The sequence below is a fragment of the Cottoperca gobio genome, chromosome 5 (assembly GCF_900634415.1).
Source record: "Cottoperca gobio chromosome 5, fCotGob3.1, whole genome shotgun sequence".
Lineage (NCBI taxonomy): Eukaryota > Metazoa > Chordata > Actinopteri > Perciformes > Bovichtidae > Cottoperca > Cottoperca gobio.
Window position 1 is genome coordinate 1,970,206 of NC_041359.1, and position 25,668 is coordinate 1,995,873.

General features: G+C 39.4%; 1 protein-coding gene across 5 annotated transcripts in view; it reads left to right on the forward strand.

Moving 5' to 3' along the window:
* The window catches only part of fhit (fragile histidine triad diadenosine triphosphatase), a 308,346-nt gene that overhangs the window by 254,494 nt on the left and 28,184 nt on the right, over positions 1 to 25,668 (forward strand). The window contains exon 8 of one of the 5 annotated variants that reach the window (XM_029432411.1): positions 3,470 to 4,132. The exons of the other annotated variants lie outside the window; for them this stretch is intronic. Within the exon in view, the coding sequence (XP_029288271.1) occupies positions 3,470 to 3,769 (300 nt within the window). The 3' untranslated portion in view covers positions 3,770 to 4,132. Of the gene's footprint in view, positions 1 to 3,469; positions 4,133 to 25,668 lie in introns of those variants that run through there. 5 annotated transcript variants of the gene reach the window in all.

A 25,668-nucleotide genomic window follows, 5' to 3' on the forward strand; every position in this document is an offset into this window, starting at 1 on the left:
ACTTGTTTCTTTTAACTGTCCCAAAAGTCCGTACAGAACTTGGGAAAAGGGCTTTTAGTTACTCTGCTCTGGCTCCTTGGAACCGGATGCAGAATGAGCTGAAACTCTGAACAGACTTAAAGCAACTCTTAAAGACATTGAAGCAGACCGCTGTAAATGTTTTAATTAATGTTGTGATTGTGATTGTTTTTTTTGTCTGTAACTGTGCTGCTGCCTATCTTGAAAAAGAGATTTTTAATCTCAATGAGGCCATATCCTGGTTAAATAAAGGTTATAAATAAATAAATCTTATATCATTAATGTTACACTGTGTAAAGCTTATTTTTGCCTTTACGTATTATACTATCATAATGTGTTAGCCTTGCTTTTATTTTACATATTTTAAACAATGTTACTATACTGCTCTACGTACCTCTGCAAATGTCCCCCCGTAAATAGTCATAAAGCTCTCTACAGAGCTCCACTGACTTGCTGCAGAGCTGCACACGCAGCACTTAAATCCAAATCCAAAATAAAACATCAATAATCAAATACAGTACATTCTAATTTTTCTTTGCTTTCTCATTAATATGTTAGATATTTACTTAACTATCCTAAATGATCTGGTAAAATGTAAACATCATGGCCATCCCATAGATTCCATTTTTTCAAAAACATTATATGATTTAAAAAAATATTTATTTAACATACTACTGAAAAATGTAGTTTCCTTCTTCATAGAGAACCATAGCTGTGATCAGTTTGGATTCACATTTACAATATACTCCAATAGTTTTCACAGCTTAATGAAATATTAAAACATCCATGAATGTGTAAAACCACAGCCTACAGCGCCATCTAATCCTCTGCCGTCCCTCCATATTCACATAAAATGTTAAATACTTATCTGCTGCCATTTGTCACAGGGATCTGTGAGTGAGAGCATTACTTACTATTAGTATGGAAGGAGTTGTTTTGTGTGTCCAAGCTTCTTGAAGTAAAATATGGACAATGTTAGGCGAGTTACAGTTGGACCTGTTCAAGGCTTGGGTGAAAATATTGTATTTTTTGATAAAAAGTCAAAGGCTTAAGTGTGTGTACATTAAAAGTGAAGGAGAGAGCTCAATCATAACTCATGGATTATTATGGAAGAAACATTAATTTAGCTTCTGTTGTAACAATAATGGTGAGCTGAAGCTAAATTTTACACTTTGTAGAAATACGACAAAGCAGTAAAAACTACTGTGCAGTGTTTAGTTAAAATCACATAACTTGCAAACCAGGAAACGCCTGTGTTTCTGTGGAATATTGAGAATATCATTAAAATGAAATAAAAAAGCTTCCAGAACCAGCAGGTCCTCCCCCTTCACAACTGCATTACTATTACAAATATATCAAGACGTAATTCCACAGTTGGTAATGAATATTATACGGAGAATAGTATCCTTTGCGAATAAATGTTTACACGCTAATGAGCTAGAAAGTGTTCAAACTTGTGCCTTCTATTGGGAATGTTGTATTTTTTGTCATTTTCTCAAAGCAAGTTAGAATAATCTATACGACATTTTGCATCAGCAATACAGGTTGATTTAGGGTTTCAGATTGACAAACTCTAAATAGGTTATTGTTATTCCTGAAAGCAGCTGCCAGTCCTGTGCAGAGTGTGTTTCCTCGCCAGTGCAACTGAATCCATCTAACCAATGAAACGCTGATCAAGTGCCTGATCCTTCTATAAATATTTAAATGAAACTTTTTATCAAAATGTCAGTCTTTCTAAATGAAGATGCCACTCAAGATCATTGCACCCTCTTAAGCGTGTTAGCTTTATCAGTGTGACATTTCAACTCATCTCATCTCAAAGATGTGAGGAGTGTCGATAGACGGGATCTGCCCTCGAACACACAGATATGTGTAGCAGGACCCGTGTCAGTCCTCTTCACTTATTAGCTTCGCTCTGAATTCAAACGGCTCTTGCTAAGGACGGGTTGAAGTCGGCTATCTGTCAGTGGTCTTGGGGAAAAAAAAGTGCTTAATATATTCGACCTTTGCTTATTATTATTCTAGTATCTGAATCATTGGATCACGGCCCTGGAAACAGTGTCCTCTCCTTCTACTGCTTTTTCCTGAATGCTGCGCATCCAACGAATGCAGATGTTTTCTTAATGCTGCCTTAATGCTTAATGTGTCCAGTTGTGTTGAACTCTCCCTTAACATGATGATTATTAGAGGAACAAACCAGACCTGCTTCTAAAACCTTTTCTAAAAATCAACTTCATGATTTATTTTATTTTTCCTTGCTAGATATCTGTGACTGTGGCAGGAGTTGAATTTAATTACAGCAGTGACCTGTATTTTATGGTTTCCTGTGCCCAAGGTAGAGAAGGTAATGAATCTGCCTGGCAATCAGATAAACAATATACTATCTAGGACAGTGTAATTGCTGAAAACATTCAGTTTGGACCCCTTGACAATAGGAATGCTGATACTGAGTTCGAATTGTGTCATCCATCTTATTGTGTGTATCTTCTGATACTTTAGTTTAGTATACACTGACGTTGAACAAAAATGATTATTTTGACTATTTTCAACCCGATGTTTTTAGTCCTAGACTTATTTTCATTGATTCTGGTTGTGGGTCAACATTTGGTTTGCTGCACTACAGTCTACAAAGATACCCTGTAGATAATGGGTCTTCAATGTTGTTCAGGGCCAAGGACCCCCAAACTGGTGTCGCGTGGTGCAGGGACCCCTTACTGTATTTGTATAGCAGAGGCTTGAAGAAGTCTGTGCGACAGGGGGAGGGGGGGGGGGTGCGTGGAGTATTTTAGTTCACCCCTCTCCTTTCCTCCACTCTGACTGTAGGTGTGAAAAAAAATATTTTTATGTACTTTTTAATTCCTTTATTTACAAACAATTTTGCGACTCCCCTGCAGTAGCTCCGCGGATCCCCTATGCTGTAGATATTTGACAGTTAACAAGGCAATGTATTGTAAAAGGTTGTAAAAATAACACATGTTATGGTATCATTGTAACCAGGTGTTACAGGCTTGACCACACACAACATTCTCAAGACTTGGCCTTTGGTTTAGTCCATTTAGTCATTGTTCAATAGACACACAAGGAAAACTTTACAATGTATGTTTTCCACTAATATTATCATCTTATATCATCAATGTTACACTGTGTAAAGCTTATTTTTGCCTTTATGTATATTACTATCATAATGTGTACAGCTTAGACTTGCTTTTTTAACATATTTTAAAAAAATTCTCATATTGTGTAACTGTACTGCTCTACGTGCCTCTGCAAATTGTCCCCCCCCCCGTAAATAGTCTAAAAGCAATATTGCGTATGGAAGTAGAATAAGTTTTTACTTACCTGTTATTGCTTTCTGATATTTGGAGTTCTTTGGAGCACATTTATTTCTCCCTCTAAAGGGTGTCCTGTAAACACTTGTATCTCATCTTCCTGTGCATGCTTTCTTTCCCAGCTCCGTTTCCTAGCGTGTTCAGTCTGCCCTGTTTGTTTCACTGCTCCCAGGGATTTCAATCCATCCCGAACAGAAAGACGCGCCTCACGATTAAGCATCACAGCTCGCTGCCTGCAGGGAAGCTTGGCTTTTAAATGCATTCCCTGTAATGTCCTGTTGACAGCACTTGCCAGTGATGAAACGGTTAATTGTTTCCCAGACTGTGGGATGTATCGAGGTTATTTAGCGCAGCATATGGAAAAGACTATCACATTGTTGTACTATTTTTGCATCTTGTCCACATTTCAGCAGATTGATTAAAAAACTTGCTCTTTGTCATCTCCTCTCTCCTCAAACATCTTTACCTCACCCCTCTCAATATGCTAATTTAGTTGTACTCACCCAGGACCTGTGGTAAATTGCCCAATGAAGAAGGAACCATCTGATGTGTTGCCGTTCACTCGAGCCTTTACAGCTTGAACTCAATTTTCGTTGTTAGTTAAGTGTGAGTGTAGTTCAGAAGATGTCAGGGAAAGTGTTGATTTACGCCTCATTTAGCATGCAAATATATGTATGAAACCTGAGCTGTGATTGGCATCATAATTCAAATAAGTTCTTCATCACAGAATTTACTGTTTGTCTCTTTGAATCTGTCTGCGTTGATAAAGAGGCACTACTCTCACTTAACAATGTAGACATAAACCCAAGAAAATCAGCTGGTGTCTAAATGTAGTTCTTGGTTTATATTTGGTCTGTTGTCACTAATATGCTATCATCTGTCAAATGTCATAAATAAAAGTATAATTGAATGTAATCAAATAAGGTACAGACAGTAAGTTAGATATTACACTTCATCACAAATCATTAATTCTGTCTAGTATTGAATTTATTTTTCCTTAAGATCATGCTAAACTTTTCCAACACACACCACTGGCTTAGGATGTGTGTCAAAACACATGGACAGACAGCGTGACGTCATTGTGGGTTGATTTTGCGATGAGGCGTCAGGATACACTGTCCTACATTGGTGCACATCCACACTGGGAAATTGGACAGCAGCAAGTTTATCTCTCTCACTCCATGGTTGGCAGTTATCAGAATCTTGACTCAGTGGAAGATATGTGTGTTAGTTATGTATTTATATCTTAAGTAAATTACATGGTCTTCCTCATGTTTGGCATTCCTAGAAATAGCTTAATTTACTACTAATTTACAATAGCGAATACATTTTGGGAGTGATGCAGCCAGAGTTACAGAACAAATAATAATGAACATATTCTGCCACATTGAAAAACCTGGTGATTTCATTCATTTTGCAATGTGAGCTCTGAACTACTGGCTGAATGTCAGGACCTGAGCGATGAAGGTATGTGGAGTGTTTTGTGATAATGGACGATTTCCATGGATCACATCTCAGTCACTCCAAAGGCTGATTCGTGCCGGCTGAATTGCTCCACTGTCATACTTCTTATGGGTCTGTAAATAGATTCACTGTCACGCCGTCACCTCTCAGATGTTATCTTGTCAAAATCATGGACCGCTCTTCAGCTCCAGTTGTTTGCCACTTCAGCTTTTCTGAGTTTTGAAACACCAAGGAGGGGTTTCAGATGTTCAATGTTTGATGAGTCTGAGAATGTAATTTAGGCCAGTGTGAATCTCCACTAGTGTCATTAATGTTCTCTGCACCAACGATGCTCCTGTAGTTCAATTAGGACAATGAGATGGAAATGGGCCACACTGTACATTAAACACCGGCAACACTGTACATTAAACACCCACACATTGCATGCATAGTGGAGGTCACCAATTACCGTGTTTGAACCAGGAGGAATAGATGTACCATGAGTGTTAGTCCTTATAGGAGTAGTTCAACGTTCCTTTGTTCTGAGACTGGTGGCATGGAGAAACAGTTTGCCTAAATCATCAAATAAATATCTTCAACACATTAATCTCCCTAAGATAACATTTTGGTTCATGTACAGATACAACAAATAACATGATACATTGTGTAGTTAGCTTCAGAGCAGGCCTCTTCATCTGGCAGCCTGCGTGCTAACTTTGGGTAGCTAATCAGTTCTGTTTTTAGAAATAAATAAAATTTATGACCTGATAACAAAAGATTCGTGTGAATAACGGACGTTTTGCCACAATAAAAGAGTACTCCTCTGCTAGCAGTAGCAGCCAATCACAACATGCATTATTGATGTCGAAAGCTCCCATTTGCATGCTGCTGTTGTCTTAGGCTTGTAGGTTTCCAGACAAACAAAACTAGCTCACTAAATAGAAACCTGCGACTTGACTGAGAAATATGTGTACATCGAAAATCTCCCCTAGTGTCTTTAATGGTATCTGAACGAACAATGCTCCTGTGGTTCAATTAGGAGAATGAGATGGAAATGGGCTACACTGCACAACAAACACCCACACACGCATAGTGGAGGTCACCAACTGTGTGTATCCATATAGTCATGCAGATGTGAGGCAAGGTTTGTAATGTGTTTGAACCAGGAGCACTAGATGTTCCAGGACTTGGTGCCTTCACACCTAACCTGTTTGATTAGTTTAAAACAAAATCAGGTCAGTTTGCACGGTAGGAGAATGAGATCACTCTTTTCCCTCAACCCACTGAGACTTAACACATCTGCTAATCGACGTGGCTTTAAGGCGATCTATAGAATCCATCTACAGATGGGGAACCATCCAAGCTGTGTACAGCAAGGGTGGGACCCTGCTGACTTTGACTGAGAAGATTATCGGGCGGTGGAAGGAGTACTTTGAGGAACTCCTGAATCCAACTAACACGCCCTCTATTGTAGAGGCAGAGCTGGAAGCTGATGGGGGATCATCGTAAATTACCCTGACGGAAGTCACTGAGGTAGTCAAACAACTCCACAGTGGCAAAGCCGCAGGGGTTGACGAGATCCGTCCAGCAATGCTGAAGGCTTTGGGTGTTGAGGGGCTGTCTTAGTTGACACGCCTCGTCAACATTGCGTGGAAGTCTGGGACAGTGCCTAGGGGGTGGCAGACCGGGGTGGTGGTTCTCCTATTTAAAAAGGGTGACCAGAGAGTGGTGCAAACTACATTGGTATCACACTTATCAGCCTCCCTGGTAAAGTCTACTCCAAGGTACTGGAAAGGAGGGTGCGGGCGGTAGTCGAACCTCTGATTGAAGAGGAACAATGCGGATTCCGTCCTGGTCGTGGAACAACGGACCAACTCTTCAGGGGGTCACTTCAGAGGGCCGTCCAATCCCTGTACGCCCAAAGCGAGAGTTGTGTCCGGATACTTGGCAGTAAGTCAGACTTGTTCCCAGTGAATGTTGGCCTTCGCCAGGGCTGCGCTTTATCACCAATCCTGTTCTGGATTTTCATGGACAGGATATCGAGGCGTATTCGTGGAGGAGAGGGGTTGCAGTTCGGTGGCCTGAGGATCTCATCGCTGCTCTTTGCAGATGATGTGGTCCTTATGGCATCATCGGTCTGTGACCTTCAACAGTCACTGGATCGGTTCGCAGCCGAGTGTGAAGCGGTTGGGATGAGGATCCGCACCTCAAAATCTGAGGCCATGGCTCTCAGCAGGAAAACGGTGGATTGCCTACTCCGGGTAGGGAATGAGCCCTTACCCCAAGTGAAGGAGTTCAAGTACCTCAGGGTCATGTTCGCGAGTGAGGGGACGATGGAGCGAGAGATTGGCCGGAGAATCGGAGCAGTGGGGGTGGTACTGCAGTCGCTTTACCGCACCGTTGTGATGAAAAGAGAGCTCAGCCAGAAGGCAAAGCTATCAATCTACCGGTCGATCTTCGTTCCTACCCTCACCTATGGTCATGAAGGCTGGTCATGGCCGAAAGAACGAGAACGGGTACAAGCGGCCGAAATGGGTTTTCTCAGACGGGTGGCTGGTGTCTCCCTTAGAGATAGGGTGAGAAGCTCAGCCATCCGTGAGAGACTCGGAGTAGAGCTGCTGCTCCTTTAGGTTGAAAGGAGCCAGTTGAGGTGGTTCGGGCATCTAGTAAGGATGCCACCTGGGCGCCTCCCTAGGGAGGTGTTCCAGGCACGTTCAGCTGGGAGGAGACCCCGGGGAAGACCCAGGACTCGGTGGAGAGATTATATCTCCTCACTGGCCTGGGAACGCCTCGGGATCCCCCAGTCGGAGCTGGAGGATGTGGCCCGGAGAAGGGAAGATTGGGGTTCCTTACTGGAGCGGCTGCCCACGCGACCCGACCCCGGATAAGCGGTAGACGATGGATGGATGGATGTAGAATCCAGCCCTTGGTGTTTGTCCGTGTCTGTTTTGGTGTGACAGATAGCAAGAGAAGTTGCACAAAATTACATAAGCAATGCCTTTACTCATTTTAAAATGTTCAGTAGAAAACCTGCTGCACACATTTACATTATTTTAGTGTTTAGAAAATGTGTGTATTACCTAGTTCTTTGTATGTTGCACTTGTATTGGTTTGGCTTATTTGTAGCTAATGGTTGAATTCATATTATGTTTCTGTATGTTGCACCTTTTTTTGGCTTATTTAAAGCTATTGTTCTGCACTTAAAGGATTGTACCTACTTGAAGATAATGTACTTGTAAGATTCTTGCTGTTCGGAGTTGTATCCTCATGATTGTTTGCACTTCGTGGAAGTCGCTTTAGACAAAAGCATCAGCTAAATGAACTGTACTGTGCTGTACTGTACTTGTTTTGTTGATTGAGTTGGGTGCGCTGATATGTATTTTTTCTCACTTTCCATTACCACTCAAATTTTTTTCACTCTAGAAAAATCAACGTCTCCAGTGTGAACACACTACAGAGCTAATACACAGAATAATGTATAGTGTACAGTTATGCCACAGTTATGTTCTTACTTTGCTTACATTCAGCGGATAATAATGGACACATCCACACAGCTGAACTGCTATTAAGCTCAGAAAACCAGTCAGTGTTGTCAAGACTTGTGTCTTTACTATGTTTGGATTAGTGGAAACTGGCTTATCAATAGAGGAAGGTGGCTACAAAGCGATAACCTGAGGATAATGCCAGCTAACCTTCTGGATAAATCATTTCTCATTTATTTCAGTCGCTGAGGAGCCCAACCCCTCCTCTGCCCTGCTGGCCATAAGGGAAAAGACTCAAGCTTGATAAAGAGCTAAGAAATATAGAGAATGCTACTATAGAAAAGATAAAAAATAAAATGTTCTTTCAAAGTTACACTGACAGCAAGGTATATTTACTATGTATTAGTCCCTTTTCTTCAGAACGAGAACAAAATAATCTTCCAGTGGAGAAATTATTTCATGTTATCATTTTTATTCTTAAGGTTCAGACAATGAAGATCACACCAGCTGACAAATATGTAAAACTCCTCTCCAAAGGTCCAGTCTTTAACATGTAGTATAAAGAGAAGAAAGGCAGAATGATCAGATAATCTTTAACAATGATATGACGACTGACAATGCCTTCATCCAGCTGTGTAAATAATAAACTAAATGGTTGATATATAAAACAATACAGCAAAATGTTCTTCCAATTGCGATTAATTTACCTCTTCCTCCAACAAAGGACAGTTCAGCAAAGTTGTTGTTGAACACCAAGGAGGTCAAGGTCCACAGTGTGGTGACTCTGACATCAGGGTTTCCATGTTGTTTTCTTTTACCCATGACCATTTGTTCAGACATATGCAACATTACTGGCTTCATTTATTAGTTCCAGTAATGGAAATAGGTGTCCATTACATAAATGTTCTATAATTGCTTTGTTCAGCCAGTACATGACTCTTACAGAAAGAGCCACAATGGTGCCACAATATTTGGCACCTGGTGTCACGGACGTCAGGACTCAGAGATGGAATTGACAATAGTTTATTAAGCTCAGCCAGCGAGCAGATGGAAACACCATACAGACAGAGGAGGGGTGAACACAAGGATCAGGAACTCAGGAATACTCAGGCTCTAAGCACTGGAAAGTAAGGAGACTGGCGTAAAAGCACAGTGAACTAAAAAGTACAAAACAGGGAGCGTCAAAACAAGGTACACGAGTCGAACTCGGAACAAACGAGAACCAACGGAGCAAACAGAAAACGGTACGATACCGGGATCAGGCAGACAGACGGGCAAAAAGGCAAAGGCAGGAAAATCGCGTTGCAGAATCTGGGGAGGAAGTCCATGGGGTTTAGTCCACTTTGTACGAGGCCAGATGCGGAGTGAAGGGAGTGAGGAGACTTTATGCTGTGAACACAGGTGCTGGCAATCAGTATTCCGGTGATTGTGGATGCAGTGCAGGTGAGTGAGTGGAGACAGAGGGGGGCGTGGCAGGTGCGAGTTCAGGCACAGACGTGACACCTGGGCTGCAAAATGAAGCAATGTTAGAGGTACTGGTGGAGAACAAGGGTTGAGAAGATGCTAATGAAGTGTAACATTTCAGTGCTCTTACAGGGTGTGAAAAGCAGTGCATTTAATATCTGTGTATTCGACTTTGTGCTGCTGTACTCTTTATATTAATCTGGTGGCATTTAAGTCAGACAACACTCCTATCTTCTTGTTTTTGTAAAGGCCATATGAGTCCTTTGGAATGAAATAATAAATGACCTCTTTAGTGTTTTAGGCATGAGGACTTGTTGTTATAAAGACATTTAGTTTAAATGTAGCTTGACAACAAATCTCAGTCCAGATTATTTAATTTATGAAAAAAATGAGGATTTTAGAATTTAGACCAAATGACAACAAGATTCAGTGAAATCAGGAACTCCTTCAGATCCCCCCCTCCCCCCTCCACACACACACACACGCACACACACGCACACGCACATGCACACACTCTATTACTCATGAGAGTGCTCACTTTCCCTTCATTTGAAGCATTGTGAATTTAAAAAGCACCCATGTATGTCAGTGTCCGGTGGGGACTGTCACAGTTGCGTAGGAGCATGGACAAGGACATGATAGAAGCCGGCAGTTATGCTGTTTTTAATTTCTTTGGGGAATCTGCATGGAGCCGTGCTCAAGCGGGAGGATATTTTAAACATGCCTCCACCCTCATTTTTCTAACATATCTCTGTAGTGCAAATGACTTTGGTTGTGTGGCGAGGAGAGCTGGGAGGAAAGGCGCTGAAAATGGCTTCCATCTGCGGTCCCTGCTGGGAGTGGAAGTAGAATAGTAAACAGTAGGACAGTGACATGATGGCCGGGGATGGTTGGAGGACAGTGTGAATGTCCCCAGCTGATCAGTTTCCTCACTGTACTCTCAACCAACAATGGTCCTGTGGTTCAATTAGGAGAATTCAATGGAAATGGGCCATGCTACAAAACACCCACACATGGCAACTTAAGACGTGTTCCCACTGCATGGTACGGCTTTACTTGAATCGACTCACAGAATTAGGTTTTCCAGTGCAGATAGTACCCTCTCAGTGTAGACGGGAGACTCGCTGAATCCTTTCATCAGCAACCAAACAGAGGAACATCTGCACTTCGTTTGTAAGGCGTGGAATACAGCGTAGATTTGATGGTAGTTTGTCATTTAAAAATGCGGGTAGGATGCCCCGTGATGCACTAGTGATGATTGTCTCTGACCGTGCTCTGCAGTGTTTGAACTCCACTGACAGTGGTCGGGGTGGGAAGGACAGGTAATGCAAAGCATTTGAGTCATTGGATATAACATTATAGTTAATAAAGTTAAATCAAAGTCAAAGGCACAGGGTATTTAAACTCTTACTTTATGTATACTGGCTGATGGAAATGGCTATTATCTGTTACCTTTGTCTGTAACATGCTCTGACTCTATACAATATTAATACTTCAAACTAAACAATGCACAGATGATTGAAAAACATAATTACTAATAGCTTAGGCGCCCCTTGATATTGAGTCTTCGACAGTGAAAGAGTTCAGTTGGATTACAATCGGTGACTGTGAAGGTCATTTCATATGATGCACATCATTTACATACTTTTGGTGCGGTATATCGACGCCCCTGCAGTAAACGTTTTTTTACATTTTTAGCATTATACCATTGTTGCTGCAGAGTTAGCAAGTATTTAGTTTGCTCGTAATTATGAAATCACCTAAATTGCAACAGATTGACGTTGCACCATTAAGAGAGGTGGCTCTGCGACATGTAGTCACAGCTACAACATCTGAGATACATTTTCCACCAAAATACTAACAACTCACTTTGTACTGCCTCATTTGAATGAACCTCCCAGCTGTTTGCACCTCTCCTCCCACCTGTGCACCATGCACTCTGCGCTGAGCTTGAACACAACACTACAGAATATATGCTAATATTGACAGTAAGCATTTTTCAGTTTGTTGCATTATCCTAAAAGTAATTGGAATTTACACGGTTACTTTTGCTTAGTTAATGTCATATTTCCAAATACAGATGCAATATTCTTGTGAACTCATCAGTGTGCATTTAAAAACAGTATATACAGAAAACATAGATTGCTTTAGTTCAACATCAGTCTTTATGTTTTTTAAGAATTACTTCTCAATGATTAGTATAGTATGTATTAAGAAGAAGCACATGTTTCAAAAGACATCCATGCTATTTCTTCAATAAAGAAAGCCAGATTCCTGACTTTAGCAGTCCTCACACATGCCTGAAGTGGGACTGACCTTCCTAATGGCCTGACTTCTGACACACTTGCAGAGCACAATGTTTATCTAGTTCTATAATTTGGACACGGGTCTAGCAGTTTAAAGTCATTAGCATACAAGCCTGAACAAGAGGGTGCTTCTACTCCGCAGGACAAAATCTTGATTAAAATGTCTTGATTGACAAAAAAAAGAAATTTGAGAAATGTCCAAATTATTCTGGACAGATCTATGGTGCAGTCAATTCCAAATAGCAGCTTCTTGATGACAGGCTTTTAAGGTTTGAGAGGACTACTTTGGGTTTTCTTGTTTAAGTGATAATATGGATAATTAAAGTTGATTTCCAGCACAGTGGAGGGAGTTGCAGAATTGTGTTTCTTTTCAGAAGGCAGTAATGTGAAAAGAGCAAGACGTAAGCTGCCAATTGTGTTATGCAGAAAAGCACCTCTGGTGTAATTGGCAGTTATTCACTGTTAAAAATAAAGGGTTATTTTGTGACATGTGGTCAGAACCAATGATCCTTTTGGAGCTTTCAACAGATCTCACAGTCTTCTTCAGCAGATGGAGTTTGTTCAGTTGTCATCACACAAACTGCTGATGTTTTAAATCCCAGGTCAGAAATTCCAATAGGGAACTCAAATGTCCGAGATATTATGTACTATAGCTGCCCTTACAAGGCATGTACTTGCATGTGTAGTTGCATGCAGAATGTATACAATTGGGTCATACCACCTCATCATAATATTGCACCTTGAACTTTGACCCTCTTGCTTGTATATCCCCCAAGGGAATGTCGGTCAGAATAACCAGAAAGCATGCTGGCTTGCATACTGCAAAACGCAGTAGGATATCTTGGTATTGTTGGCATACTGAATTTGACATACTATGTATTGGGACATACTAAATCTTTTTCTGGCATACTAAATAGTGTGGTAGTGTATGTATTGGAGTGCACAGCCGGCCCCCACAGCTTTCTATGCAGACTCTCCTGGTCCCGGTCTGCTGATTTTCTTCCTGCTGAATGTGTGTGTTCACTTCCACCAGAAGAAATACGGAAAATGTTTTAATAACTTGTGTTTGATTGTGTGAGGGACAGAATAACCTGATTTAACTCAAATAATCACCAGTTTACGAGTTTCTCCTGATTGCCTGTAGCGACTAACATCCCTAAAAATGCTAATTGTGCAGACAAATGTCCATATTTCACATCAGTTATGCAAGTGCAGCATACAAAAGCAGCCTCAAAATAACATATTAAAAAACGTAAATTGACGCATAGGTTATAATTTAATGATCTGTTATCGCCACAGTTTAGGCTTAGTGATTATTCAGTTGAAAAAAATGTCTGAAGATTTTGAGATAAAACTAATTATTGATTTCTAATGACATCTTTACAGTATTTGTATTCAATACTTTACTCGCGCAACATTATTGCCATGTTCAGCCAGTGATGGAAACATGTTCCCGCTACAAACCCAAAGTGTAATTCAGTCTGACTAACACCTGCACTGTCAACACTTAAGTGCCAGCACAGCGCCAGACAGTCAGCATCTGGCCTGTTCGGGCCAACCAGCAGCCAGCCGGCTTGGCACGCACCCCAAGCTTTAGCGTTGAGCGTGTTTGTCCGGGCACAAGGTGCCACCAATTAGCTGTTGTCACTGCTGGCATTTTGGTGGTGAGCCACAGCGGGGTTAGATTTAGTGTATGAAGGAGGCCACATTCAGCTCTCTAAGTAAAGCAACTGTCTGAAACAGCTGTAACCAAGGCCGAGTTGATATTGTTCTCTGTTGTGTTAAACCAAAGCTGAAGAGCTTGTTGGCATTTTTCTAAAGCCCCATCTCACCATCTACATGTTGGAGCACAACTGTTGTGATTAATCCTACATACTAATTTGAACTGTTGAAACAATATATAATACTTCACAAATGCATTAGGCAGTAGTTCTAGTGTGTTACTGTGCATCAAGCCATAACAAAATATGTGGACAATACCCAGCCCTAGATGTTTCTACAGCAGACATTTTGATTTGTCATAGTATGAATAACGCAGGTGTAATAAATAACTTTAAAATGGCTCAGTTTCTAGTCAGATATTGCAGTGAGCCTGCACAATACCAGGACCCTGGATTTGCCAAAAAGTATGATATGAAACAGGTCTATTAATTGATATCTGGGAACAGATGTACAAATGATGCATTCCCACACATAAACTGGTATTTATACAGAAAGAATGTGCCGGAACTTCAGAACAGGTGCACTTATACTTTTAGCGGAGATATCTCCAAAAAAATATGATAAGTAAAATATTGAATATAATTTGAGAGACGGGTAACATTGTTTTTAGGTTGTTTGCCAATTTCAGTGATTTATGAAGGCCACACAGCTTTCTGTAAAATGTAAATCAAAGCATTTATACACTTCATTGTAAATTATTTCTGAGTTATGGATTTCATTATTTATGTATTTACATTTGAGCCATCATATTCCTGTCAATGATTCTTTACTTGATACTGAATTGTGAAGAAAGTCTGTTTTAACATGAGTACTTTGAAGTAAATCAAATCAAATCAAATTTATTTGTAAAGCCCTATATCACAAATTCTACATTTGTCTCAGTGTGCTTTACAGACTGTACAGGTTACAACACCCTCTGTCCTTAGACCCTCGCATCGCACAAGGAAAAACTTCCTAAAAGAAACCCCATAATTAAAGGGGGAACAATGGAAGAAACCTCAGGGAGAGCAACTGAGGAGGGATCCCTCTCCCAGGACGGACAGACGTGCAATAGATGTCGTATGTACAGGACATTTTACAGAAAATGATGTTGTGTTGAAAAAGAGAAAGTTTGGATGAATCCAGGAAAATGTCAAAAAGTCTTCCTGGTGTCCAGCAGGACCAGGGCAGCAGGCGCAGCCACGATTCCTGATCCTGATGTAAACTTGTAACTCAGTGGCAACCTGCCACATGAGAGACACAGAAACTCCGGGATGATACCCCGGATGATGAGTTAGTAAAATACATTTACATAAATGCATACAGATAGAGAGGGAGAAGAAAAGAGGGAGGGGAGGAGAGAGGAAGATAAGGAAGAGAGCAGGGAGGTGTCCCCCGGCAGTCTAAGCCTATAGCAGCATAACTAGGGGCTGATCCAGGGCAAACCTGAGCCAGCCCTAACTATAAGCTTTATCAAAAAGGAAAGTCTTTAGCCTACTCTTAAATGTGGAGAGGGGGTAATCATTGATCATCCTTCTGACGTGTAATCAAAAGGATGATTGATATTCTACCACGATGATGGCTTGCAGAAACATTTAATGAATAAGTGGTATAGAAGCTAAAAATAGCCACAGCCGTGCGTAAAGACAGCTGCACGGGCACTGCTGGAGAACATCGCCAATGCGACACAGTTGGTCAAATTCCACTTTCTTTGTCGTATGTGTCGTTGACAGGTCTAATGAGTGGTGCGCCAGTACTGATGCAAACGGATGTTTAAGGGAATTTCTATGCCATACCTGTGTTAGTGGAAAAGAGGCTTGTACATGATCGCCCAGCTCCACAATGATTGAGATTTATTAAACAGTGAATAGTTTTATGCATCTGGCCCTTGTGTTCTGCCAATTGATGGCTATTTCGATCAATGACTTTGTCCTTCAAAGTGCAAAAATCTACAAAGCTAGCAACCTGGCTAGGAAAAAAAAAACGAGTGTGGAGGAGATTGATGCAGCTTTATATGTTGCTGTAAGTCAATGCACACAAATAACAACTCATAAATCTATATATTTATTTGATCCTTGTGAAAATGTTTCTAAACCACTTCTAGTAGCTACTTTCACAGCTGACTGAGATTCATGTCAACATGCATCACTTGCTACTGATTCAGTATCTACAAATCAGGTTGAATGAATGATGTGAAAAAAGGCAAGTCAGTCAGATTTTCGGGCTAACCATATTTATCTAGTGACCAACATTGTATAATGGTCTTTCAAGATAAATTGTAACAATATAAGATATTTTATAAGAAAAAAAACAATCAATAAACAGTAGAAATAAAAACAAATGAAATAATGACAGCCTCCATGGCCTTCTGTACGGGCTGCAATAATGAAAAACAAGTAAAGAAGTAGAAAAGACACATGGCCCTGGTGCATATGTTTGTGGCCCCTTGATGTTGAGGTGATATTGAATTAGAGGGTAACCAGTCTGACTCAGAGGATGTGCGTACAAGCCACGTCGCTACGTGTAACAACAAAAACAACAACCCTACGAGCTACCAACCTACACACTGAATATAACAAGTTTTGACGAAGATTTGAAATGTGCAATAAAGCAGACCTGCTTGGTTGTGCAAATGTTTCGATAAAATAAGTTCCCTCCCGACTCTAGCGCACCATCGCTGCATTCTGGGCTTAATGCCACCCAAAATGCTTGGGATTGGTTTAAAGAAATACAAGCAAATCAGAGCGTTTATTTCCCCTTTGTGTGGAGTTATGATGGGTTCACCTTTTTCCAGCGCTACAACAAAGTGTGGAGATAGGTATGGCAATGCGAGACTAGAGGGTAATAGACTTGATAAGCAGTGGGGACAGCAGAATAATTCCCCCCATACTGCCTGTCCTGTCATAGTATTGAGCAGGTGACAGCTCCATAGCATACCAAATCCCATTACCAATAGACCCCCATGCATTTACATGTTAATGAGCTCAGTATCAGCTTGGCGTTGTTATCACAAGATGAGAGAATTGTTAAGCCATTAAAAGAGACTAATTTTAAACAGAAAATAACAACAAAGGTGTGATAGATGTCCTTAGAAATCCACCAAAGGCTCGGAGCATGTCCTTGTAGCAAGGCTTTGGCTGTGGCTTGGGGAAGGAGGGCAGACTTTGTCAAGGTTGTAACTGGTAATGAAGGAGGAGTTGGTGTAAGTGAATGAAATGCATGTGATAGAGTGCAGGTTGAAGAGTTATCGGATGTGAAAGGTGTTCTCTTGAAACCAATCGTTATGGATTGTCAAGGTGCTTTGTGCAGGCTAATCTCTAAAGCAATAAGTAGATCATTCAGAGTTGGGGTTCTGTAGGTTTTCATGCGTCTACTAATACTTAAGTTTATTAGTGTAAGCTGCGAATTAAATTTGCTTTACTTTAATTACTTCCTGTTGGGTCAACAGTAGACCTTTCTTTTATATTTACACATGTTACATATAACTACCAAAATTCAAACATTTATGTAAAATGTGGAGCTTTACTTTACGCTGGCCGCTCAAAAAAAGCTTTCTGTTCCTTGGAGGATAATGCATCACCATGGCAATGACGTTCCATTAAAATTCAAAAGCTTTACTATTGAGCATCTTCAAGGTCTTTTCTGACCAGATTTGATTCAGATTAGTACTCAGATTCAATTTATGTGTTGGTTAGATGTATTCTTATAAAATTGAATAGAAAAATATAAGATTCTAGGGGATATTATGACGTGTGTGACAATATTTCAGCCTTATTCTTTCAGCTGCTGTGAAACGGACTTTGGAGCCAATTAAAAAGAAACTCTGAAGGCTTCACAAAAGCTAGCTCAAAGTTCAGTTCACATAGATTAAAATGAACTCGTTCACGTTCATAGTTCATAATTTTGAATTGTAAAGTTTGAAGTTCACTGAACCAATATATTAGTATTTCATTACTTCTGCTGCGTTTAATTAGTCTTTCATCTTAGCATCTGGTCGCGCACCACCAGGCCATAAGACTTTAGAGCTCCTGTGTTCGTCTCTACGACCCTTTACCGTTGTGTACTTTACTTACTGTTTCACAAACTGTTTACACCTCTGTGTGTATTAATTAACTACATTCCTATGACCTTGGTAAATTGATTATATTTATATACTGCTTTTCTACTCAAATCGCTTTTAAAACGCAAGTCAGCCTTCACACACATTCGGATACAATGCACAGGCCACCTGCTCATCAGGAGCGATACAGATTCACACGCATGCCATCGGGAGGCTATAGCGGGGGCTCAGTGTCTTGCCCAAGGACACTTTGACATGTTGACCGAAGGGTAATCGAGGGATCGAACCATCACTTCTCATCATGCATATAGCCTACAATACAACCACAAATTGATATAACTTTAATTTATTTTTTAGTTATGTTTATATATATATATATTTCAATACTTTGCCAAAGACTGCTTCGTTGAAATTGTTGTGTAAATGATAGCTTTATAAAAAACAAAAAAACTGAGCCCATAGAATACTCATCTTGTTCTAAAATTCCTTCTTTCTGTTCCCGCTGACTATAGTTGCCTAGTCACATGGTAACTAAAGTAACCAAAAGATACATACATTATAATCTTAGATTATTATTATTGATGCATTACCGTCTTGTAGCTGGTCAAATTGGAGGTATCTCCCTGTATGCATGCATGGCAAGAATCTGTAACAATGCATCATAATTCATAAGCTGATCATACATTTTATATGTAAATTCTAATCTCTTTGAAAACCAATATTGGAGTATAAATAAGCATAATTGATTAACTACAGTTATCAAAAATGTAGTACTTGAATACATCTACAAAAGGGTTTTCCACCAGGTGAATGTGTTTTTTTTTGTAGCTTGAGTTTGAAATGGTTTAGAAAAAATGTGTTATTTTTTTTTATTGTTTTACAGGACAAAACAAATCTAAAGACAAGCTAGCTCCTAAAAGCTGTTACACAAAGGAAGCTCCATCAGCTCATATGCACATTGGATCAATGTCAACGCCTTAGATTGCTATAAAGTGGGAGAGACCGCTTTGAATGCTCTCTTATGAACATTTAAATTAAATATGGGGAGGAGGAGACCGAGAGATAAGAGAGAGCAGTTCCTCTGTAGCGATGTGCAAATTCACACAACAAAATCAATGTCGCTTATTAACTAAACAACTGCCTCTTAATGCACCCATTGATGTTGTGACAGTTCTTATTTCAGACGGCTCTTTGTGTGTCTGTTGAGAGGCACCACTGCCGTCTGAGCTCTCTGGAGTGGCCTTCGTGGCACATCAGTGATGTAATATGCAAATATATTCTGAGGACAGCCATTTATCATCAATACTGATGGAGACCTTAAGATTCAGTTAAATACAAATGTAGCAATAGATATGGTATCTACTATAGATGTGACAATTGGGAGTCTGTGCTACCTGTTTTTGTTTAAGATTATTCACAAAATAAGAAAAAATAGCAATTATTTCCAAAAATAAGAGCAGCTCATTTAAATTTAACTCTGACTAATTAAATTAGTGATGTGTTGTTTTGACTTTATGAGAAGGTATGGCCTGAATCTCAAAAGCCACTAGGTCCCCAAAGAGTGTTGTACAGAACAATTAACAGACTGAACATCTAGTTGTTCTTAGAGTTTACCGTTAGTGGAGTTCTAACTTTGTCATTGAAATCCCAAGGAGTCAAACTCTGGGGTGCTTGAATATACTCTATTTTAACACAAATGTTCTCTGTATTACACATGCAGGGGAAGTCTTCTGTGCAAAGTTGACAATTTGTACTTTGGGTGGTACCAGAGGGAAGGGTTCATGAATGTGCTCAGAATGCTTTTGGCAATCTATTCTTCAGATTATGGCAATTCATTTGTCTTTTGTTCAAATGCACTGTTCAGTTCCTGTTACCCAACAACCATTGCTGTGATATTTCTTTAATCTTAACCAAAACCATTATCTTTTCCTTTGAAAATGTACTTTCCATCCGAAAACCTTTTACTTTTTAACTTTTGATAGTTTCTCGCCCCCTGTATAACCGCAAGCTTTTCCATAAAGGTTTCTGTACAGGTAAAAACATTTAGACCTGGACGCCACTTTGTACAAAATGGATCATTGCCATAATGAATCATATGGCCATTTTTAACAGTTTTGTAAGACACTGACAAACAATGACATTCAGAAAACGCTCATGTAGACCACGATTATCCGAGAAGCCAAGAAACTAGAGAGCGTTCAGGATGTCCTACTCTGTACTTGGTGTGGGACAGACATAACTTAGGCACGGCAGAGGAGGAGTAAACATTGTTAAATTCTGAAAAGCATTAACAGCAACATAAATGACCACATTGTAAAATGTTGCAATGTTATGAAAAGCTGAAAGAGTTAAACAAAGGAATAAAATAACATAAAGGTACCTTTTATGCCTGTCATATTGGGTCATAATACTACAATTCCCATAAATAATAGAATTATGGTAATAATTATCAATAGTTTAATTACACATTTATACATAATTAAACATAATTTCAGTAGACAAATAAACCCTATTCAATTTTTAATCCTGAAACTACCCTCTTAAATGACTTTATAGCAGCAATTTCGTGGTCAACATGAATAAAGGGAGACATTTCTGAAAAATAGGTCCGCTTATTACACCCCCTCAGTGAGGAAGGTGAGTGTCAAGGGAGAAGAATGGTGGAGCATTTAATAAGTGGGACACTGTGTTACCACCCACACAGAGACCCCCATTACCTACTCGGAGGTTCGGCAGACTATAATTACTCGCAATTAGCAATTTAAAGAGGATTGGAGGATTTGGATTTGTGCTTTAATTCCATAAATTTTACAATGAACAACAAATGTACTACTTCAAATCAATTGGAATATCAGCGCATGCTGTAATTGCAGGATGGTTCTTTTGGATGGAGCTGTTTTTAAAGCAAAACAATAGTTATTTTCATTTCAACTACTGGACTAAATCAGCAATGATTTGTCGACTGTATGACTGTAATGTATGTATAGAATGATGTCTGTGTTATTGTTGTCAACCTGGTCTGATCTCTTTAAGATATGATTCCTTGGATGTGTCACTATACTTGCAGCAAAGATTTTAGTTTAGTTTTTTTTCTTGGTTCATTTTTGGCTCTGATTATAGAAACGCTTACTGACTTTGATGGATTAAAAATGTAATTTCTTTGCAAAGTTTTACCATTTTTATTGACAAAAGCTCTCCTTGCTTTAGTGTGTTTGCATTTCCCACAAACACTTAGTTACCTGGATGTACTGTAGCTCCAGTTATACTGTGTAGTCCACAGGTTTGACTATTGGTTTAAACTGAAGAAGATAACCTTCATAAACAGACTGAATAAAGGACAACAGACCCAGGCCCATGAATATGTTGTCGGGCCACAGCCTGAGTAGACGTGGCTACCAGCGCCAGCACAAAATCAACCGTGGAAGTTATTACTGTGACATACCATATGACTGACAAAAGAAAAATGGTGGAGTTGGAGAATCATAATGCAGTCAGCAAACTGTACAACCCTCACACAACCTATTGGACTGCAATATAAAGGTGTCAGCATGGTTAAACCAAGTACTTGTTGGATCAACTAACAGGAACTGACCACCCTAATCCCAAAAGTCAGTTTGTTCAGCTCCTCAATGACTTTAGACCCAAAGCAGCAGCTGTTACTTGTTTACATGGAGCTATTCAGATCTGACAGGCCAAGGTCAAATCTCAGACGATGGTCTTAGGTGAGTTTATTTTACAGCAACACAGCCACACATTACACAACTGCATTTTGTTATGACACAGTATCTGTCAGGATACATTTGCATATCTTTCAATTCCTCGGGGGGAGAGGCAGTCAGGGTTTTTTGTGCCGCTTATTGATAGCAGCCGTTTTGGCACATCAGATGCTGTCGTGGTGCTCTGATCAAATCCCTCGTGCTCAGACGTCAGTCATTTAGAAGTGGCTTTGCTCTCCTGGTGGAGATCATTACAGATAAAGAAGGTACACAATCAGGCAACAGCAACTCTGACTCTGAAATACTTCCACAATTTCACACACTTGTCTTTCTTGGGGGAAAAACCTCATCTGTTCAGACATCTGGTGTTTATGCCATGTTGCCATCATGACAGTTATTCAAGCATGTCATTGTACAAATGAACGTCAAGCTCATATGTCAATCTTAATAGCAACTCTTTGGGCTTTCTTTTTCACCGTCTTAACGTGTGGCAAACTTGGCTTTCTTTGTTTATTAGAGGTCAATTTGTGGACGTTCTAATCTGTGATTGTCCAGGGCAAAGCTGTGTAGATGTTAGTTTCAGATGAATAAATAACAGGATGTGTTTTGGCCCTCAGGACACTGGGAACATGGGCTTAAATAACAATATAAAGATGGCTTTCTTATGCTTTTAGAAAACATGTCGGTTGCAAAGTAGGGAACACACTGGTGACACATAGATGTTTTCATTTGCGGAAACTGGTTTACAAAAATATCAGCTATCATTAAAAAAATATAAAATGCCCTCCTGGAAGTTAAACTTCAAAAGAACTTGAATCAAACATTATGTTTGACTAAAATAAAAAGACATTTATGCAACACAAAAAATGTCTCATCTGGTGACATGACAACATAAACAATTGACCAGGAAGACACAGTTCAGTTTATGGATTTGTGCTTTGTAACTTGAACAAGCAAAGATATCCTGAGCACGTAACACCTGTATAGAATTATGTGGTTCGGATTGAGCAGGGATATTTACAGGATTTTATTTTACGTTACTTATTTATTGACCTACTTTTTTCATTCTTCAACACACTGGTTTATTCAAACCATGAGCACGATAATTACCAAAACTTTAAAGCTTAATCATAAAGGTGATAGACCAGAAAACCACCATATGGGTTGTTTTTGGATGGTAATAACCATTTTGTTGTTTAGGTATAGGATCAGCATTAATTTTTTTATGAAACGCTGATCCTATACTTAAACAACAAAATAGTTATTTTTGCAAAATAACTTCTGAGTTCATGCCCAGCAGAACTTGAAGTGCACTTCCTCAGCTCAATTGGCAGATTTAAAAAGGATGAAACATGATTAATTACATGTTAAACAATTTACACGTCTAAACCATGTACTGTATGTTGTCTCAGGATTTCATGTGTCTGGGGAACTAGGCATTTAAGATACAGATTATTATTGCAATATCCTCAGTTCTAGTATGCTTTAGGACATTTCTCTCTACTCTCCACGATCAAAGTAAAAGCTTAAATGCTTAAAAACAAAGACGCAATGTCTGTTTTCAGGGCAAAATCTAACGCTATTCTTTTTTAAACTGAAATACTAATAAGTTTAGTAATTAGCTGCCCTGTTTTAAATGAAACACCTTTGTATCTCTCCTCCCAAAAACACCAAACAGATAATTAGAGCAGTATTTCAAGTATTTCCAAAAGAACTTGTTCTGCACTTTTACCTTGGAAAGTTTCCTTTCTAATGATGTTTCTAGATGAGCATGTAATTCAGGCATTCTATTTTGTCATTGCAGGCATGTTTGTTAAAGATGGAAGCAGAAAAAGTGAAATTAGAAGATGAGTGCATGAGTTGAAAAAGTAAAGTGAAATTTTACAGTAAGTCACTGCAATTACGAAGACTCATGTTCTTCTGGAAACAATAGGCAAAGTGTTGAGAGTTTATATAATCCACAATAGGTGTTAAATTCATAAGGGCTGGAACAGGCGAGCTGCTCAGAGCGAGAGGACAACCTGCACGCCCACACAGCCTTAAGTAGTGCTTCAGTATGTATAAGTACTGTCTCTAAAACATTTGATATTGTTATGCAAATATAAGTGCAATAGGCTAACATAGGTTTCAGAACAACATAACCCTCATACAGCCATCGTATTTGGCATCCTCAGCAAAACAGTCGAGTGTGGAGTCAGCCGGGGAAAAAATAGGGTGCTGCTAAAGGCCAGCTGTTACTGTGTGACTGCGAGTATGTGTGCGGGAGAGATGCAAAAAACTAACTTGGCAACAATGATAATTCATGACTCTATTTCCTTTTGAATTTTAATTCTTAAACTGTAAAGTAACTAATAACTTTTGCCAGATAATTGTAAAGAAACGTGCAATACTTCCCTCTGAAATGCTGTGAGGATCAGTATAAATGGGAATATTGTAAAAAGCCACATTGTTTAAGTTCAGTATCGATCATCGCTGACTGACAGTATGAAGCGGTAGACGATGGATGGATGGATCCGTGGTTTCTTGGAATGGGATTGTTGACCTTCTCCCTTTGCAGATTTTAGTTTTCTAATAACATCACTTAAAGTTAAACGTATGTTGTTTTTGGACATTTGCTGAAACAACTGATGCTTTTGTTTTTTGGGAAAATATTCTCCCTTGACCCTAACCAGTAGTGGAGCAAAACATTTTTAATTTGTCCTAATGGCTCCACTACAGAACAGGTCATGGAATCATATTCATAAAGGAGGGTATTTATTGTGTACAATTCAAACGTTCATCCTAATTCTTAAGGTTAAGGGATCCCACACCACATACTAATGCATCCTGTTGCATGCTGTTGTAGGTCATATTAACAATAAACAAGATTAGTTTATACAAATTACAAATAGTCTGGGAAACAGTTCTCTGGACAATAATAATCAATGTACTGCTACTTTAAAGGAAGAAAATGCAAAACGTTATTATTATTATTATTGGCAGCTGCTGTCTATGGGAGTCATAGAAACACTTGTCAACTTTTAAAATGCTCTCACATTTAGACAGTCAGTCGGTTTATGTTAGGCAAGACGACAATTTCATCTTTAATTGGCAGCATTTTTCACCTTCAGAAAATATCTACAAAGCTCACTGCGCTGTTATTCTGAGAAGCGATCATTACATCAATGCAGGCAGGAGAACAGTGTGCTGCTTAATATAGATTCTGCATTAAGTGGAAAGTGATCAGATGAAAGTGATCAGAAACAGATAGAGAAAGGTGGATTCTAGGAGAGACATGTGGTCTTGACATGTAAATGTTTTTTTATAGAAATTAATAGAAAGTTATGGTAGAAACACAGCAGTATTGGGAGTTTTGTTATCTCTTTTTAGTCTTTTTCAGTACATTTATTGATTGATCTGGTGCATATGTATATCTGTCCACATATTGCTTTGTGTTCAACCGCAGACTACACAACTCATAGCTCTTCTGCACAGCTCGTTCTACTGATGCCTATCTTACATCATCACCAAGCGCAGCTCTGTAAAATGGCCAAATTCATCTTCACACTAGTAGTTTAATGTACTGGTTCAGTGCTCTTAGCATTATGTAAAATAGCATTGAACTTTTAAAAATCACATTTAATAAAATAAACCTCTAAACCAAACTTCACTTTGCACATCAGTGGAATGTCAACTTGTCCAAATTAGTGTAAAGAGTAAATGGGAGCTGGGAGGTGTCTAACATAATGGAAGTGATGGTAGTTAATACTAATGTTCAACTGTGAAAACTGTGAATTAGTGGTTTCTCTAGTTCTATTCATCAAAAAGTGAAATCCAGAAACAGACATGAATTAATCAAACATTTCAAAGATTCTGTCTGATGGCAATTAATTGAGCCACGGGAAAATAGTTTGAAAACTTGTGATTGCTTTTTCTCATTATGACTGTGCTGGATGTGAGTTAAAGTAAAATGTGTACTGCCAACTCGATGTATAAATCCTTAATTTGAAATACAACATTTTTTAAGAACAAACATCAACCATTGTTGGCAGAGGTTTGAGTATGAAAAATGTAATACAGTGCTTGGCAGAAACCCCCTTATTGTCAATTTACCTAGGAAAGCCATACATCCTCTGAATGCCTCAGGTCTCTTGTTTGTGGTGCTAAAGT